Source organism: Marmota monax, unplaced genomic scaffold, assembly GCF_021218885.2.
Source record: "Marmota monax isolate L192 unplaced genomic scaffold, Marmota_monax_Labrador192_F-V1.1 WCK01_AAM20220418_F8-fsc00115, whole genome shotgun sequence".
NCBI lineage: Eukaryota > Metazoa > Chordata > Mammalia > Rodentia > Sciuridae > Marmota > Marmota monax.
This window is the reverse complement of record NW_026694419.1, coordinates 3,398,023-3,416,844: the sequence shown is the minus strand read 5'-3', so window position 1 is coordinate 3,416,844 and position 18,822 is coordinate 3,398,023. Positions and strand designations below refer to the sequence as shown.

General features: G+C 38.1%; 1 protein-coding gene across 1 annotated transcript in view; it reads left to right on the top strand.

The window, feature by feature from the left end:
* Stmn2 (stathmin 2) overlaps window positions 1-18,132 on the top strand; it is a 53,153-nt gene extending 35,021 nt beyond the window's left edge. The window contains exons 4-5 of the mRNA XM_046468234.2: window positions 9,505-9,696; window positions 16,764-18,132. Coding sequence (XP_046324190.1) covers window positions 9,505-9,696; window positions 16,764-16,823 — 252 coding nt within the window. The 3' untranslated portion in view covers window positions 16,824-18,132. The remainder of the gene's footprint in view (window positions 1-9,504; window positions 9,697-16,763) is intronic.
* The last annotated feature ends 690 nt before the right edge of the window (window positions 18,133-18,822 follow it).

Below are 18,822 nucleotides of genomic sequence, written 5' to 3'. Positions count from 1 at the left end.
TAATTCTATTCCCCCCCCACAGTCCCTATTGTGCTTATTTTTATATAAACGGAATGGAAAAAAATCAATCAATGTGGCTATGAAGAACCACATATTCCTTTCAAAATATAATGTGAGCCATAGATGTATCAAAAATTTTCTAGCAGCTACATTTAAAAGAATAAAAAGAAATGTGTGAAATTACTCTTAATAATATATTTGAGCCCAACATATCCAAAACATTATTTCAACATGTTATCAATACAGAATTATTAATGAGATTATTTCACATTATTTTGTTCATAGTAAATCTCTGAAATCCAGTGTGTAGTTTACACTTACAATGGAGTTAAATTCAAACTGACCATATTTCAAGATCTTTCAAACCATCCATGGCCAGTAGCCATGGAACTGGATAGCACAGTTGCCAGTGACTAGCCGAGAAAACCTCTAGTGAACAATAGGGGAACTTCAGCCTAAGTCTTTCAAATTGTTACCCAAATCTTATTCAGATTTAACTTTTTAAAAATATTGATTCTCTAAAAATTACATTGATGTAGAAATTCAGAAAGTTAAAAGGAAATTTTTGTACTCTGGTTTCAATATTTGAGTTATGAAGTTGAGGACCCTCTGAATCTCACACTTTCTTCCTTGGCCCTATGGTTTCTGTGTGCATGTTGATTCTAGACTGGAGAGGGGACTTCTCTGAGCCCAGGCTCATCATCTTCTATTCTGTTTCATTTTACCCAGGTTTTCCTTAGTAGCACTTAGCATAATTGGTAAGAATATGTTTATCTGCATATTTTTTATTTAAACCCTTATCTCCTATTAGAATATAAACTCCCTAAAGGTAGAAATATATATCTTTTGTTTAATAGTGCCTAACAATAGTTAGTACTGCAAATACTTTGTGGTGAAGGGATTGAATCCAGGGCCTCATGCATTCTAGACAAGTGCTTACATCCCCAGCCCTTTTTAATTTTAGGACCTTGCTAAGTTGCCTAGCTGGCCTTGAACTTGCAATTCTACTGCCTCAGTCTCCTGAGTAGCAGAAAGGACAGGCACTCAGTGCTACAAATACTTTTAGTGAATAAATAAATTATAACCCTTAGGCCAAATGTTAAAATGGCAACATGTAACTTATTTTGATTTTTTTTTCTATTCTATCCTCCCATCCTGAAACAAAATTACAGTCAATAAAAATGACATCTGAAATTGCACTAAGTGAACTCTAAAACATACCAGAAATTCCTCATCTGGGGAAAGGCACTCTATCGCCATATCCATCAAGCACCTGCTGTTTGGCAGACAATTTTCTAGGTGCTAGGAAGACCCCCACCAACCTTACATTCCGATTAGAGAGAAGTAGCTAATAAATTAATATAAAATATGTCAGATGGTACAAAACAAAGCAAGGCAAAGGGAATCCAGAGTGTAGGAATGAAAGGAGCTATTTATATAGTGCAGATAGTAAAGGTCTCTTTAGTAAGAGACTATTTGAAAAGAAACATGAAGCCAGTGAGGGAGGTAAAACATGCAGATCTTCTCTGGGGGCAGGACACTTGAGAGTAGCAAGTGCAAAGGCCCTGAGGTGAGAGTATAGTGGGTGGGTTTAAGAAGCAACACAAAGACCAGTGAGGCTGAAGCAGCGAGTGAAAGGGGAGACCTAGCAGGAACTGAGGTCAGAAGCTAGTATTTGAAGGTCTTTGACTTCAAATGGAATAAAGGTCATGGGAGAAAATAAAATCATGTCACTACTTGATGTGAATCGCAGCATCGTTTCAAAGAAGTATCTGTTCCTAAGAGGACGGTGACTAGAAAAGTAAATAGTGTTCAATAAATACAGAGAAAAAAGAAAGATGTTCTAGACTAAGAGAATCAAGGGCAGGTTTTACAATGCAGAAAGTGTGTTTTCAGGGCACTAGGTGACCCAGTTTGGATGAGTTGCTTTGAGGAGGGAGTAGAAAGCTGGGAGGTGAGACTGGGGAGGGCCTTGAATGCGAGGTTAGGGTTCAGCTGCATTACACAAGACACGAGGAGTCAGTAAAGGCTTTCCAAACTACACATGCACATACCTGGATCCAGTAGTCAGCAATAGCCCCGTTGCCCTGGACTCATTAAGTTTCCCATGAGTTAGAAATTTTTAAAGAGTCTTCCTAGAACTCATACAACATTTAAATAAGTCTTAGTAAATTTTCTTGCCATGGTTATAATCAAAGACACCTATACCTGCCAATTCGTATTTCTGATTATCCAAAGATAGTAAGCATTTTCTCACTACATTGATGTAGTTCTAACTCAAAGTAATTATAAAAAGATAGACTTGGATATAGATGTGAAATATAATTTCCATTAGGACTTTTTAAACACAAAGCCACTTGTGAGATCCACACACACCACCATCCCCATTGATATCTATAAAGCCTGATTCTGGGAGTTCAGGGAGCCTATCTGGGAACTGGAGACCTGAGCTGTGTGGCAGAGGCTTCCTGGATTCATAGCCAGAAGGCTTGCCACAGTGGTGTCTCCATGTGGGATCAAGTCTACTTTGTGTTAAATGTTTTGGCAGCTTCTCCAACTCCTCATTCCATCTGTGGACACTATTGCAGCAGGGACCATCTGGTTACTAGGTGGACAATACTCCCTCAGATTCCCTTGAACCAGAATTAATGTTCCACTGATTGGCTAATAGAAGCTTATTATAAAAATAATACATCTTTTTCCTGCTTTTCTCCCTTTTGTAATTATCTTTGGGAGTCAGTATTCACCCCCACTGAGACTGTGTTAATATCATGCAATCATCTTGAAGCCTACTTCTTGAAAACAAAGTCTCTATACTGCAACCGATTATGTTGAACCATTTACCCATTCACTTATTTATGCATTCAACAAACACTTATCTAACAAGACGTAGCAGGGCTAGGCTACCAAATGACCTAGGAAAACTTTCTACCTTTTCAATACCATTATTATGATTCCTCTTTCCTTTCTTCGGTGTTCTAATTTGGGCAATCATTGAGATGCAGCAAAGTGCAATGTTTAAAGCATTTTTAAAACCATGGTAGCTGCTGGGCATGGTAGCATACACCTGTAACCCCAGCAACTCAAGAGGCTGAGGCAGGAGGATTGCAAGTTCAAGGCCAGCCTCTGCAACTTAGCAAGGCCCTAAGCAACTTAGTGAAACCCTATCTCAAAATTAAAAAAAAAAAAAAATTAAAGGGCTGGGTAAAATACCTCTGGGTTCAATCCCCGGTACCTAACTAAATAAAACCATGGTAGCTAAGTATATATGATTAAGGAAATGGGTGTGGTTATATTCTATCCTGCCACTTATTAGCTTTGTCACCTAATCTCTCAGTCTTCTCTTACCCATGTATGAAATGAGACTTGTAGTAGGTCCCATTTCATGAAGTGATTCTGAGAATCAGAAGGTTACTGTACATGAAGACATGTTAACAAGCACTGTGAAGGGGTTAGCTATTATTTTGTAAAGATGCTTCTAGTTTCAGATCTCACAGAGGTAACAGTCTAACAAACTCATGATTTTATAAAGGAAAGTGTTTTAATTAACACAGTGAAACGTTACCATATGATCCACTTTATAGATATTTTTAATATAAAAAAATATTTCTTACCAAATCACATACAAGTATAGGCAGCTTGATAGATAATAGTCCAATTAATGTGGCTTGAAAAAATTAATATGAAAAAATGATGAACAGGATCTCAGTGATGTTGATAAAATTGCACACTGAAACAGATTAAATTAAAATGTGCCCTACTGAAACCAGTGCAGTGAGATTTTAATCGACATACTGACATTACTGGCATGATGAACCCCAAAGTCATTGAAGCCCTAAATAGAACATGTGTTGCTTACTCTTAATGAGATGGCATAAAAGTGAGGTCATTATTCACCAAACCTGGTAGACTCACCCTTTCCATTTGTTGGCATCTCTCTTGGTAAATGGCAATTCAGATGGGATTCAGGGAAAGATGGGTGGTTTGTTTTGTTTGGAGGGAGTACCAGGGATTAAACTCAGGGGCACTAGACCACTGATCCACATCCTCAGCCCTATTTTGTATTTTACCTAGAGACAGGATCTCACTGAGTTGCTTTTGCTTTTGCTGAGCCTTGCTTTTGCTGAGGCTGGCTTTGAACTCTCAATCCTCCTGCCTCAGCCTCCCAAGCCACTGGGATTACAGACATGCATCCCTGTGCCCTGCCAAGATGGGTGGTTTTTACAGCACTGGATTATGAAATCCAGGGCTGGATTATTCATTGTTTAGCATTCAGGAAGCCAGTTGGACACACAAGCTGCAGAATCCTGCTGGGCCTGTCCTCTCAGCGAACAGCACCCCAAATTTCTTTTCTTAGGAGTGAAAACCATCACGGGTGTTAGAATGGAAAAGACTCATTCCAAAGGTCTTTGGGGTTTAATCATTTCAAATTTCTTAATATGCTTCTAGCTCTGAACATTGCCCCCTTTTGTTGAACATAATTATACTCAATTGTCATTTAAACAAGACATTGTTTGTGATTTAAAATGGGTTAATAATGTTTCTTCCTGGTTAGCCATAATGCCAGTAACTACAGACGCATCATCTAACCTACCAGCATAGAGGCACTTTGCTACTAGGAGTTTAGTGTCTGATCAATTGTCCTGGATAGCAAGTAATGAGTCTTCCAAATGAAAAGATGCCATAAAACAAAGGATAGAAATGTGTTTATTCTAGAAATAATGGAAAACTAGAGCTAACTAAACTGTAGCCTTAAATCTCTTATGTGTACATAAAGTAAAATGAGTTTTATATACCAGTTAACTCAAATTTATCTTCCATTTCATTTGTGCAGTAATTAAACTCTTATACTGGGTAATAAAAGAAATGGTAATTAACCTCTTTGGAAAAACGTTAAAGTGTTCCTGAATGTACAATAACTCTTCTTAGCTGTCTCATTACTTTCCCTTCATGAGCCTCTCCTGTCATTATTCAGAGATCTGAGTTCCACGTGAGGAGGTTTATGCCTAGAAAAGGTGTTCACCAATAATGTGCATTCGTTTCTACAATAGTCCCATGGAGAAGCTTTCCTAGTCTCCCAGGATGCCACCTCAAACATCTCAGCTCTGTACTTTGCCTTGACATTTGCTTTGTATCAGCTGATCATCCACTTGCCCTAATTTTCCATTTCAGTATATCAGCAACCTTTCACAATTAGGTACACGGTCTTCAGAGATGTTCCTCCAAGGACAAAGGCCTTTTGGCACGAACCATTTATTTTTAATCACTTTTAGCAAATGCCACGTCTCCAATCTCTCAGCCTACCTGATCAGGATTCCTTTCTGCTAATCTGCCCATCCAAAGTATAAAATAAGAAGGAAGACCTATCTGAACATGTAATGTAAACTTGACTTCTACTGAAAATGAAAAGATATGCTACCACTTTTGTATGTCACATTTTTATTCTCCAGCCTTACACTTATTTCATGTCATATTTCAAGGCAGTTTTTCTCAACTAACTTCTTACTCACTCATTGATACCAATACCGGAATCAGAACCAATTTTCTTCCCTGAGGGTATAATTGGAACATTAAACTTTATTCATGTGGGAATCAATTTCTTCCCAGGAATAAAGCTGAGAAGTTATAGGCAGAAATAGCTGGAAACTAGGCTGTAAGAAAGAGCAACAGTTGTGACTGTCTGCATCAGTGGAGTAACAGAGATCTTAGGAACGGAGGTAAAGGACCCCATGGCTACTAGCTCCACAGAAGAATTTGTCTAAGAATTGAGTTCTTGTGAGTAGGGACTAAAATAAGAAGCCAGAAGTACTTTCTCAATGAACAATGCTTTCCACCATATTGGACTCCACATCCTGTATTTTTTCACAGAATTGAATTTTAAATAGATCCTCCAAAGGCATTAGTTGAGACCTTGGTAGATGGTATATTCGCTTTGAATGTATAAAGAAAGGCACCCCAAAAGTTTTCAGCCCTGTGTCCTAGATGTTTGTCAACTAGCCTCAGACTCAGGTGATGACACTCTGTATTGCTTTCTGTTTCTGTTTCACCCTATTAATTGTGCTTAGAAAAATGCCCCCTGACACTTATGCTGTGTATCTTGTTTAGCCCCAACAGCTGCAAAAGTACTGACCCTATGAACAGGCATTTCCAAGGGAGCCAAGTGTTGCACTCCAGTAAATGCAATAGACAATACCCAGGGTGGGAATTCTCCATTACTCACAGTGAAATCTGTGGGAGGATGCGTGCATGCAGACTAAATATGTCCCACCAAGGCCAGAAACTTAAAAAGGTATGTGTTGCTATATTACTCTTTAAAGTCATCTCAATCTTCCTCCCCTGCTGCCTCCTCCTGATTCCGGCTCTTTTGCAAAGAAATTAAGAATGTAAACATACACGCTGAGTTAAAACACAACTGAGCTAAGTGCCAATTTAATTTGAACATCTGAAAATGAGACATTTAGCCGTTGCAGTGGCCTCCTGCTAACTGTCCATCCGCGGTGCCTTTCTCTATGAGCTGACCCTGCCTGAGGAGCAGCAGGTGCATGTCCCTTGCCTTGTCAGGGACTCCATGTCCACAGCACTGAGTTGGGCCCCGCACTCAACAAAGCAGCACACAAGCACAGGTTTTCTGAACACCAGGTTGGAACCCAATTTTAGTGTGCTACAGGAGCCCCTGTAGAAAGGAACAAATGTCCATGAAAAATCCAGCTGGATCCTGCCAGAGGAGGAGGAGGGACAGGGAGGGAACTGCTAGGCAGAAAACTGGCCATCTTCCTGCCTTAGCAATTGTGTTGCTCAGAACATTCCCTAACTGTGTGTTCAGATGAAAAACAATTTTAAGAGCACCACATTGGAGGGTTTTGACCATTGAGTTTCATTTTGATTCATTTGGTTTGGTTTTGTTTCCCAGGAAACTTTCATGGGTTCTCCCCCATCCCCGTGCATTATAAGAGAAATCTACAGCTCTGACCTAGTCCCTAGTTCTTGGACACAGCTCACCCTTGTTTGGTGGTAACCCAACCTTCTTATCTGGCCTGGAGTTTACCTAGATTGAACTTTCTGAAATGGAAGATCCAAGTTGCTTCCTCTTATTCTCTTTGTGGTGCTCGCTTCACTGTGAGATTTCCTATCAATACAGTCTCATTCCATGGACCGTGAGTATGGTGGAGAGGAAGGAGTTTTAGGGAAGAACTTGAACTGTCCTTAACCATGACCCCTGAATCCACTAAATATCCAAAAATCTGAGGCGTCTGAACAACATGCTCACATGAGATGACCAAAAGTTTACAACTGCTCTGAGTTATACTCATAGCTTCTATGCCCTCATCTCCTGATCATATGTGACTTGAGTTTTATTTTCAATAGTAATGACTGCCGTTTGTGCAGCACTTCAACCAATTTTCCGTGAAAAATCTAGCTGGATCCTCTCAGGGCAGTATTAGAAACACTGACCTACAGGCGATGCAAGGAAAACATTATATTTGATCCTGATGAATAACCCTAGGAAATGGATACTATCCTTATCCATATACCAAAAAATTAATTTCATTAAGACTTTTCTCAGAGAGAGAGACACTTTAAAAGCACATCCCCCCGATATCCTATAACAATACATCTCTCACCCTCTCCTTCGCCGCCCCCCCCATCTCTATCTCCTGCCCTCGCTCCCTAGCTCCCTAGCTCCCTCTTCCTCCCTACCACCTTACACCCAACAATTCACAGTTCAATAGTCCTAGTAAAAAAGAGTAAATGAGCAATGCTGGAGTTGAAGCTCAGTGGCAGAACACTTGCCTAGCATGTGTGAGGCACTGGGTTCTATTCTCAGCACTGCATATAAATAAATAAATAAATAAATAAATAAATAAATAAATAAATAAATGGTATTGTGTCCATCTACAACAAAAAAAAAATTTTTTAAAGTGAGCATAATCTATATAGGCTGCTTTAACAACACCACCCTCTAGAGGCAAGAAGATAAATCATCTAGAAAATGTGTAATTTGGTATTATCATTTTCTCATTATTTTTTTATAATAGCTTTTCTGAAAGCTAAATCAAAGAAAGAATGTGAGGAGTCCAGTAAATGTCTAGTAAGACCCTTATGAAGTTAAAGCAAGAAGTAAGACTAGTTCTCAGGATTTTGTCTAACCGTCAGTGACCACAGATCTATTCCTGATGAACCTCCAAATAAACATGGGAGCCAAGACTTGTATGGCTGTCTGGTTTTACCATTGCTGTAACATTTTACTTGAAGAGAATTTTTTTTCTTTTCCAGGCACTATATTGCCTGTGCATCAAGATCTCTCCAGTAAATCCCCACAACCGCTACCATCAACTAAGGATTTTTCCTAGTAACACTTTTGATTGTAATCAGTATTCAACAGGCCATTTTTTAAATTTTTTAATCCACATTTGTTTAGATACTCACATTTATCGTTACTCCAGTGAAGGCTCACCTCAGAGCATCAGTTCTAAGTAACTGTCAAGGAACCATGAGTGTACGATAATTTGGTCTTAAACTTGGATAGTTCAGTATTGGGTAAGACTTCTCTCAGTTACATAGTGTAAAGGAGAAAATAACACATCTAGAGTCGCCAACAGAACTAAGGCTTAAACACAGACCTGACTCTAAAGCCCATGACTGTGTTTTTTCAAAAAAGTAGACTGTGGCCTGCCTTGCAGTAGATCTGCTTATCAAAAATGTAGATATCTGGGACCTCACCAAAGAACCTTGAAATCAGGATTTCTGGAGGGAGCCCAGGCACCTGCATTTTTATCAAGTACCCCTGAAGCTGGAGGAGAATTACAGTGTACAAAGTAACAAGGGGGATGTCAGAGGCACATGTGACTCTGACATTTCTGCTCAAATCACTGAGCAAGCCCAGGATTTTAATGAATACTCAGAATGTTCAAGAAAGGGTCATAACAAGGAGCTTCTGCTGTCTCTTGGCCAAGTGAGCATTAAATTTGTACTGTTTTCAGGTCTCCAAAGGGAACTTGGCTTATGGGTAAAAAGACGGGAGTGGGCAGGCATATAATAAAAATAGAAAGTAATTTGTTGATTTCATTGAGGAAAGGTGAAAAAATCTTATTGTAGGTCCCAGCCTACAGTTGATCAAAAAAAAAAAAAAAATAGGGCAGGAAAAAGGAAAAAAAAAAATAGCCCCAGTCCTCACCCATTTTTCTCAGGCACTGAAGGAACATTGCCATCCAGTGATTAATTATGGCATTTCCTGTTGCACAAATGCTTAACGGAAACGTATTTAAAAAAAAAAAAAAAACACTCCTCAATGAGGGTTAAATACTGTTTCTTCTAAGACGGTCTGTCCAAAATATCCACAGTGGAAAATTGAACTAAGCACATTTCCCGAATAACCACATTCTATAGAAAATGCTAGAAGTGCTATTCATTTGAAAAGAGCACTTCCTGGAATCCATGGGCCATTATTACTCTGCCACATTGGTGTTCAGGTAATTATAAGATGGATGTGTTTTTCTTCCACAGTCTCAGGAGGCCCAGGTGCTGAAACAATTGGCAGAGAAGAGGGAGCATGAGCGGGAAGTCCTTCAGAAGGCTTTGGAGGAGAACAACAACTTCAGCAAGATGGCGGAGGAAAAGCTGATCCTGAAAATGGAACAAATCAAGGAAAACCGTGAGGCTAATCTAGCTGCTATTATTGAACGTCTGCAGGAAAAGGTAATCACAACACAGGCCTGAGCAGACAGGTGCTTTCATGTGCCATGCAATTGAATGAACCCCACAAGTGTGAGCACAAAGACTTAGTCCAAATTTGCTGCATGTACTAGGACAACTTGACCCCATGAGGAGGGTCTCAGAGTAGTGTTGGCTCAGCTAAGGACTAAAACATAGTAGAGAAAGTGGGACACCCACATTAACACTGAAATTTTTAAAAATTGTCCAGTGATGAATGGGTTCTGTGAGGCAAATTCATGCTTTTCAAATGTGTGTCTGTCAAACCTTAAGAAATAAACTATTGAGCGCTGGGGTTATAGTTCAGTGGTAGAGCGCTTGCCTAGCATGTGTGAGGCACTGAGTTCCATCTTCAGAACCACATAAAAAAATAAATAAATAAATTAGAAATAAACTAGTGGGAAAATATTACATTGGAAATATTACACATTTAATATAGTAATGTTATATTAATATATAATGCTGATGTATATTTCATTTAGTTAATATGTATTTAATAGAAATATTAAGTCAGGAAAGGCCAGGATATTTATGTACACTGGTAAGCCCATTCTCTACATTTTGGGAAATCTACACAGAAAACTGACGTGTAATAACATTGGATGGAACCACAGCAAAGGGGAGGTAATAGTGGATGTTTGGTTCATCAAGTTCTGCCATCCTGCTGCCTTTCTCCTCAGCCGTCTGCACATACACTCATACCAATTAATCAGCATGAGCGGTGCTGGAAACCCTCTGAGAAATGTTTTCTCTTTCTATTTCATAGGCTCTATGCTATCTGTCCCCCACCTAACTTTCCAAAAAACCTTTCCTTTGAAAAATGTACAACTCAACTATGAGCAATTTAGCTTTCTCCAGTTCCAAACATTGGGTTAAGCTCAAAACACAGGAACTTTGAGAAATATGCCTCAATCCTTTTCTGAGTAGATATGAATAACAATAGATGTGAAGTTCTGATGATACAGAAAAAAAAAAAAAAGGACGGTGCTCTCATCACATGCTGAGAGTTTAGACAGATCCACTTCCTGTTTTTTTTTTAATATTTCTTAGGAAGCTTCATGTCTTCTATCAGAGTTGGCCCATCTCATTAAATGTCCAGGCAGCCTTATTTGGAAGTACTGCAGTCTTTCACTCCTGTTCTCTGACTACAAATTCTGACTAAGAGAAAGGACATTAGGCATAAAACTCTTTAAAAACTGTAATTTCAAGGTTTTCATGAGCATCTGTGCTTTTAAGAAATTTTTGTAAGTTTTGCCAGGGAAAGGGCGAGACATTGAGGCTATTGGGACATGAGCAGGAGCCAGAATAGCCACTAGATGACTCAGCCACAACCTGAAACTTGAGATGGAAATCTTTATTTATATGCCAGTGTTTCCAAACTCTCAGAACTACATCATCATGTTTTCCCCAAATGAGTCAGGTCAGGATTTGAAGGAAACAACAGAATTTGGCTCTCAGTAGGTTACTGTATAGTGTCAAACAAATGCTATGTACAGATGAGAAAAGTTTATTTGCTAAAACATATTCCTCTGACCTTGAACCAGTCAGTCTTGCCCCAGTTATCCTTAATTCACACTTTACTAAAGAACTGAGGAAATTCTTGCTTGGCCAATGTTGGTACCATGGACAGCAGAGAGTCACTGTGTGCTCTGTGTGCTATACCAGTGACTCACTTTCATTTCATATTCTAGGCCCAAATAAAAATCAAGTGTAGTTGCTTGGTATGGCATATGCTGATTTTATTCCAGCATTCTCAATTACACCTCTAGTATCCAATGTAAAATTTTCACCCACAGTCCAGGAGCATTATTTTTTTTAATTACACATTTGCAAACTTAAAGCATACCCTTCCTGATGTAAACTATAAAATTGCTCATAAAATTTGACATTTTAACCAGTATTTCCAGAAGTACTATATTTAAATAGACAATTTTTTCCTCCATTTTTTAAGTGTTCGCTATCTGGAATCATTGTGGAGAGTTAAAAAGAAATTTATATATATATGCACATTTATATATTATATGTGTAATATTATATTACATATGTGTAATATAATTACACATAATACATATGTGTAATATGTGTAATATAATATATAAATGTATATATATGTATACATTATATGTGTATATCATATATAATATGTGTAAACATATTTTTATATAAAATATATTTTATATATAAATTTACTTATATACACATTTCTTTTTTAACTCTCCACAATGATTCCAGTATGCAGCCAGGCTTGAGAATTTGTGGTTTGTAGCCTTTTCTGATTTTAAAACTCAGCTATCAATATTCTATCCCATGGTCAAATAATGCAGCCAACATCATTTCTAGAACCTCTTTTTTTTTCTGGTATTCCATAGCTAAAGAGACACTTTTTAAATATAATAGGATCTTTGACCACTATCAGCCAACATCTTTATCTCTTCAATAAAGTAGAGATATTTCTTAGAAAGTAAGAAAATAAGTTCCATTTGATATATTTTAAATAGATTGTAGATTTGGTGCAAAATTGTTGCATATTGTATCTGTATAGATTAGAACTACTAAGTAGTTTTTTGTATATACAAAAACTATTAAGTTTTTTGTTATGATCACTATCTATCCTTTTGTTTAAACAAAATCATCTTATGAAATTAGAAATTTAAAAGATCAGTAATAATGCTGGAAAATGTGTAAAACTGACCATATAGCATAAGCTCTTCTGAAATCTGCCACATTAAATGATGATTACTTCAGAAATGACACCTATTAATGAGTTAATTCTCCAATGAGTATTTATGAAATCCCTACTATATGTTTAGGAACCTGAAAGGCAGTGTAACATCAAGATATTTACCATTTCTTTCCTGATGCAGATAACATAAAATATATCACTAAATAGCATAGATAGCACCCACAATTAAAGAAGATGACAACGTGTAATATGGTCCAATCCAGTCAGTAAAGACCTAGGTGCTGAAGAATATCAGTGTAAGCGAATCCACATCAAGGCTGCCATACCAGGGAAAACAGCTGTTCTATCAGCAGGAATGATTAGAGAGATACTTTCTTCTTTCCCTAACATGACCCTTCCTCCCTTGAAACACTTCACTGTATACTGCCAGAAATTCTCTCCTGTCCCACCTGCCTACCCAACTTATAATGTCATAATAAATACCAACAGAGCTTTTGGGGTGTTCCAGAGCAAGAAAGGTAAATCACCTAGACAAGCTTGGCATCTAACTCACCCTATCCAACCACAAAGGATGGTACCTAGAAAATAAAAGACGTGGTCTCAGGGTAATTGGTAATTTCACTTCTAATAATCTACCAAGTGCCAAGCAAAAGCCTTCTAGCCATTGTTCTGATGAAAACAGTATCACATAATATAATATAGCTTAAAATGATAAAAAAAAATTCTTGTTCTCAGGGAATTAAATGCTGTGGTTCTTTTCCTATGACTGATTTTGATAACATTGAAATCTCTAGGCATAGATTCCAACCATTCTCAATTTGTATCTGTTGTAACCTTACGTTCTTCTCATCTGGCTGGTATTTTTTTTTTTTTTTTGTCATTCTGATTCACAAGTGCACGTGTGAATGGTGGTATAGCCATTGAACATGTGATGAATGAATAATGAAAGGGGAAAGGAGAATTAAAATTAACCTTTATCCATTGCTCACTGTAGGCCAGGCATTTTTGCATTTACTGACACATTTAAGCCAAACAATGCTGAAAGAAAATACTGTTAGTATCGCCATTCCACATCTAAGGAGCCTTATAAAGGTTAAGCCGTTTGGCTGAGGTGACAAAGCTGAGTAGATTGCAGAGTCTAGACCAGACTGTGTATCTTTGACTCCAAACTTTTATACTAAGCTAAAGCTACTACTATTTACTGAGACATCAAACACTACATCATAAGCAGTCCCGGTATAAGGACTGGAAGTTGCACTCCGTGGCTACCCATGACCCCACGGCCACCATCATCTTGATGTTTGAAATGGGAGCTTTCTGGGCTCTCATGACTCATCCTTGACCTCTCTTTCTTTCATATTAAAGAAAGATTATTGATGACATCAACATCATTTTGCACTTAAATAGACTCAGTAACAAATTTCACAGGTAGGACTAAAACCCTTGGTCATCTCGTTCAAGCCCCTTGATTATATTTGATACTTAATGAAATTAAATGGACATTAAGAGACAAAGAAAAAAAAGAGATCTCATAGTTCTTACCTTCCAGTGGAGAAATCTACTAAATTTCATTTCTGGAGGACCAGAATTTTTCCTAAACTGACTTTAAGACATTTTTTCATATCAAAAAAATAGTTACATACAATGCAAAAATACTATATGTGACACTTCCCTCTTACTAAAGGGAGAAAAAAGGTTAATTAAGAAACCTTGTAAATTTAGATGTTTGGGTCTGCCTAGCTGAGAGGTTCTGACAGTGCCTGGCCAATTTTAGGAGCCCAATAATTAAATGAGTATTATCAAAGAACAGTATTCTGAATGAGCTTCTTAGAGTCCCCCAACTGCCTTAGGAAACTCTGGACTACAGGTTTTCTAATAATAACAGTTTACTGATAAGAAAAGCAGATGATGCTAACAATTGCATGTCCCCCATATCTCTGCTTTTGGTTATCCCACATGTTGATGTAAAGTCGAATTAACATTTCATGAATACATATTTAATAATTGGAATGTAAAGTTTTCAAGTAATAGACTGATTAGCAACTTGGAAGGATGTATCTAAATTTCCTTTTTCTCATGTTATCTAAAGCTCACAGATTATATTTGTTTTTCCCTATGGCAAAATTCATTTCTTTGCAACAAATTTTGAGTGTAATAAAAAATGCATCTTAGAGGAGATTAGTAATACTAATTATAATGCTTCCTTTTATGAAGTTGCATTAATATGAATCTTTAAGCTTGAGGCTTTGTGTTTTTCTAGCATAGTAATGGTCTAGGCTTTTTCTCAATTTTCCTAAGAACTCGGCACTCAATAATTAGTCTCTTTTTCCATGAGAAAAAAATTTTGCTGCATCTTTTCCTTATAATAGCAGAACAAAAACAAGAATCAGCTGCATCCATGCTAATTTCCCCAGAGTCATTTCCAAACAGGACTTAATTTCTCTATACATGCCTCTTCCTTTTCTTCATGGTTTTTGAAGCTCATTTAAGCCAATTAGATAAAACTGCTCTGAAACTGTCCCTCTAGCATCAAAGTCCTCATTCCTCCAATTATGTATCATTGAAGGAAGGGTAGAGTCTATGAACTTTTCTTCTAGAATCTACAGTGGAAAAGACTCATTTTCCTTCACTCCTATGCAACTGTCTCTTCACACTAACCCTGAGATTGTACAGCAGTGGTTAGAGAGAGTGCACTGTAGAACTGGAGTCTCTGGGTTTGGATCTCAGCTTACTACTTGTTAGTTAGGTGAACTTCGGCAAGTAGTGTAACAACTAATGTAGTTTCTTCACCTGTAAAATGGGGATGATAATAGAGTCTATATGATAGGATTGCCATGAGGATTAAGGAAATTGATAAAAGTAAAGTCTGTGTTGATATAGGCCTGGTACATATTAAGAGCCTAATAAAAGCTCAGTATTTTAAAGAATATTATAAACATATAATCCTTGAAGTGAATAGAGTTTAATGATAAGATTTCCTTTATATCTGTTCAATGTCATTGTCCCTGAACTAAAGGAAACTGCAGAACCTCAAGAAATTTCTGGAACTTTGAGGAGGTGGGAAAGCAGTATAAACAATATTCTAAATAAAATAATAAATAACACTACTAATAACTAACATTTTTATAAGTTCAGTTTAATACATACTTGACATGTGTTATATGGAAAACAATATGCTTATAATCATCCAATATAGAACCATGTATTAAAAAAATACTGGATCCACTTTTCCTCCATCAGTTTTCTCAGAAGTTCAGTTCAAGGCTAATGCCTCCATTCCTTGTGAAAATAAACATCCACCAGTCCTGTGTTATGTGCAAAGCAGGCTTGCTAGTGGAACAGAAATGAAAAACAAAGGACAGACCCTCAGTGAACCTGTAGTCAACTATAACAGATGAGACAAGGACAGGAATGCTCTCAAGTTTACTTAAGCCACAGAAAAGAAGAAATACTTCTTTATGCAGGTGTTCACATAGAAGGTAAGATTACTTTAACCTATGGTGTCATGAAAATCTTCATGGTGAAAGGGACAGCTGCCACAGGGCTTAAAGAGTAAGGTCACAATCCTGGCCAGTGGCCCTGGAAGACTAAGAATCTCAAGCATGAAAATACAATTTCATTAAACAGAAACATCGTGTAGGTGTAGGGGGGAAAAAATGGAGCTAAGACTGGAAAAGTCATTAGACAAGTTATAAAGGGAACAGGTCAAGAGTTTAGAAAACAATGTGAAAGTTCTTCTTCCTGGATCAAATCTTTCCAAAGTGTCCAGAAGCAATGACAAAGACCTAAATATTAGGGAAAAGGAAATGCACCATTAAACACGATAGATAAGGCAAGCCGGGCATGGTGGCGCATGCCTATAATCCCAGGAGCTCAGGAGGCTGAGGCAGGAGGATCATGAGTTCAAAGCCAGTCTCAGCAATAGGGAGGCGCGAAGTAACTCTGAGACCCTTTCTCTAAAATACAAAATAGAGCTGGGGATATGACTCAGTGATTGAACGCCCCTGAGTTTAATCCCTGGTATTTCCCCAAAAAAATTCTAAGACAACCAACAATTTGATATTTTATTGCTATTCTCTTGACTTACACAGAATTCATTATATTCAAATTTCTCTTAAGTCATGGTTTAAACCAAAAGAAAAAAAGAAACAGTTTCAAAGGTGCTGTAAGTCTTGTAAAATCCTCTAATGTAACATTTCTCAGTGCCCACATTTTCCCTTCTTGTGAAATGAAAATTTACACAGGTAGACCTCAAACCCGGTCACTTCCAGCCACGTGCTCATTATGCAGAGGATGGAGCAGGCCATCCTGCTCTGTGTGGACCACACGGCACGGCTCTGTGACGTTCTGTCCCTTCTGTGTTTTCTAGGAGAGGCATGCCGCGGAGGTGCGCAGGAACAAGGAACTCCAGGTGGAACTGTCTGGCTGAAGACATGGAGGGTATGGCACGCCCCACCGATAGTAAATCCCCCTGCCTATATTATAATGGATCATGCGATATCAGTATGGGAAATGTATGACATGGTTTAAAAAGAACTCATTATAAAAAACAAAAAAACAGAATCAAAAATAAAAAAAAGTCAATGCGGTCTCTTTGCAGAATGTTTTGCTTGATGTTTAAAAAATACCTTGGATCTTATTTTGTAAATACTTACATTTTTGTTAAAAAATACAAGTATTGCATTATGCAAGTTATTTCATAATCTTACATGTCCTGTAACAGGCTTTTGATGTTGTGTCTTTCCACTCAAATGGATTTGCTAGGTCTGTTCTTTTTGAAGCTCCCCATGTCTTAACTCCATTCCCTGCCCTTTTCATTCTAACAGAAAAATGAGGTCAGTAGACAGTCTATGGTGCTAGAAACCCACCATTGCCTAATGACCTAGGTGGCTTTGTAGTCTCTGAGCTTGACCAAGACCATACCTAGACCACAGGTATTGACTCCACATGAACCTCCACATTTGTTTGCTCATAATCTACTTACTGCCTATAAACTATAAACCAGGCTAAGAAAAACCATCAGTCATAGCATTTACTTCTGCTTCTCCTGGATTATGTGCTACAAATGTGCTTTGGCTTTAGAAAGGGATGGATGAGAAGACAGATCTGAGATCAATCCGGGTAGAAGCAAAAAAGTTGAAACTTTTAAAAGTGCTGAACACAAATCCACATCCAATTGGTTCGAGCAGCCGCAAAATCGCTCTTCATAAAGTGGGCTGACTTCTCTAGTTTAAGTTCTTTTGATGGAATGAATTAATTAATGTGTCAGGTGGCTTATTTGTGGATGCCATGATTGATGATGTTCATTTTAAGCTTTTACCTATAGTACAAGTACATGATGCTACTGAATATTTTTCCTCTTGGAAACTGTGAGCTGGTTGTTGCATTCAAACATAAACTAAATCAAAAACACTGCGGACTTCCACTCAAGCTGGTCTTTCTTCCCCAGTGTGAGGCAATCCTGCCTATTAATAAAAATTAAAAAAAAAAATCACTCCATCTGTGAAGCTGATACAGTCATAGGGGGCTAGGCAGGGCATTTGTGCCAACTAAGAGAATCACCAGATACCCACCATAAGTACCTATCGCAGTTTTGAAGTCGTTTCTCCCCCAACTCCCACCTCCCAACTCCTGAAGGTTGCTGCCTGCATATATACTCTTCATTAGTGCTATTTTCCTGTATGTCATTGTGAGCAAGCTGTGATTAATAAAGAATTGGAGTTCTGTGAACTAATAAAGGTTTGGTCTGTTCACTTGCCCCTAACACATTCTAAGCCTGGAGTTCCAATTTTAAAAGGATGGCCATTGGATTGGATGCTCTCAGAAGCAAAGAGACAGTACTAAGCTGGAGAGAAGCCAGGACACTGCTGACCCCTTCCCTTCTGCAGCAATGGGCCACTCCTCTTTGCCCCTCCCAGGGACAGGCCCACAGGTCTTCAACCTCTTTCCCTTAACTACATATAGGCTGAAGGATAAACTAAAAGCTCAGATTGATAAGGCCAAGGAAGAAAGCCCCTCTCAGGGTACTGGAAGTTTCCAGGCACCTTCCCAAATCCTCTTCTGTCACCCACAGGACACCTCCCCCTGCCTGGGCCATCTGTTGATTTCTCTGCCATACTGCTGAATTTTGTACTGCCAATAAGCACATTGCACACACGGACACAGCAGGGTCCTGTCACTGGCCCAGATGGATCTTGCAGGACCAAAGGAACAACATCCAGTTTTAACAGAAAGTTGTAAAGGATAGAAACCACTCAGATTTATGAATAAGCAAATTGGGTTATTATCCCCAGGACCACTAACAACAAGTGTAGCACTGAGGCCACCTGGTCTCTATGTCAAATATCCTTTAATATTTGTCAGAATCTAACACTGCAACAAATGAGACAAATGCTTTAGAATATTCAGTTTAGCATGAAATATCTATT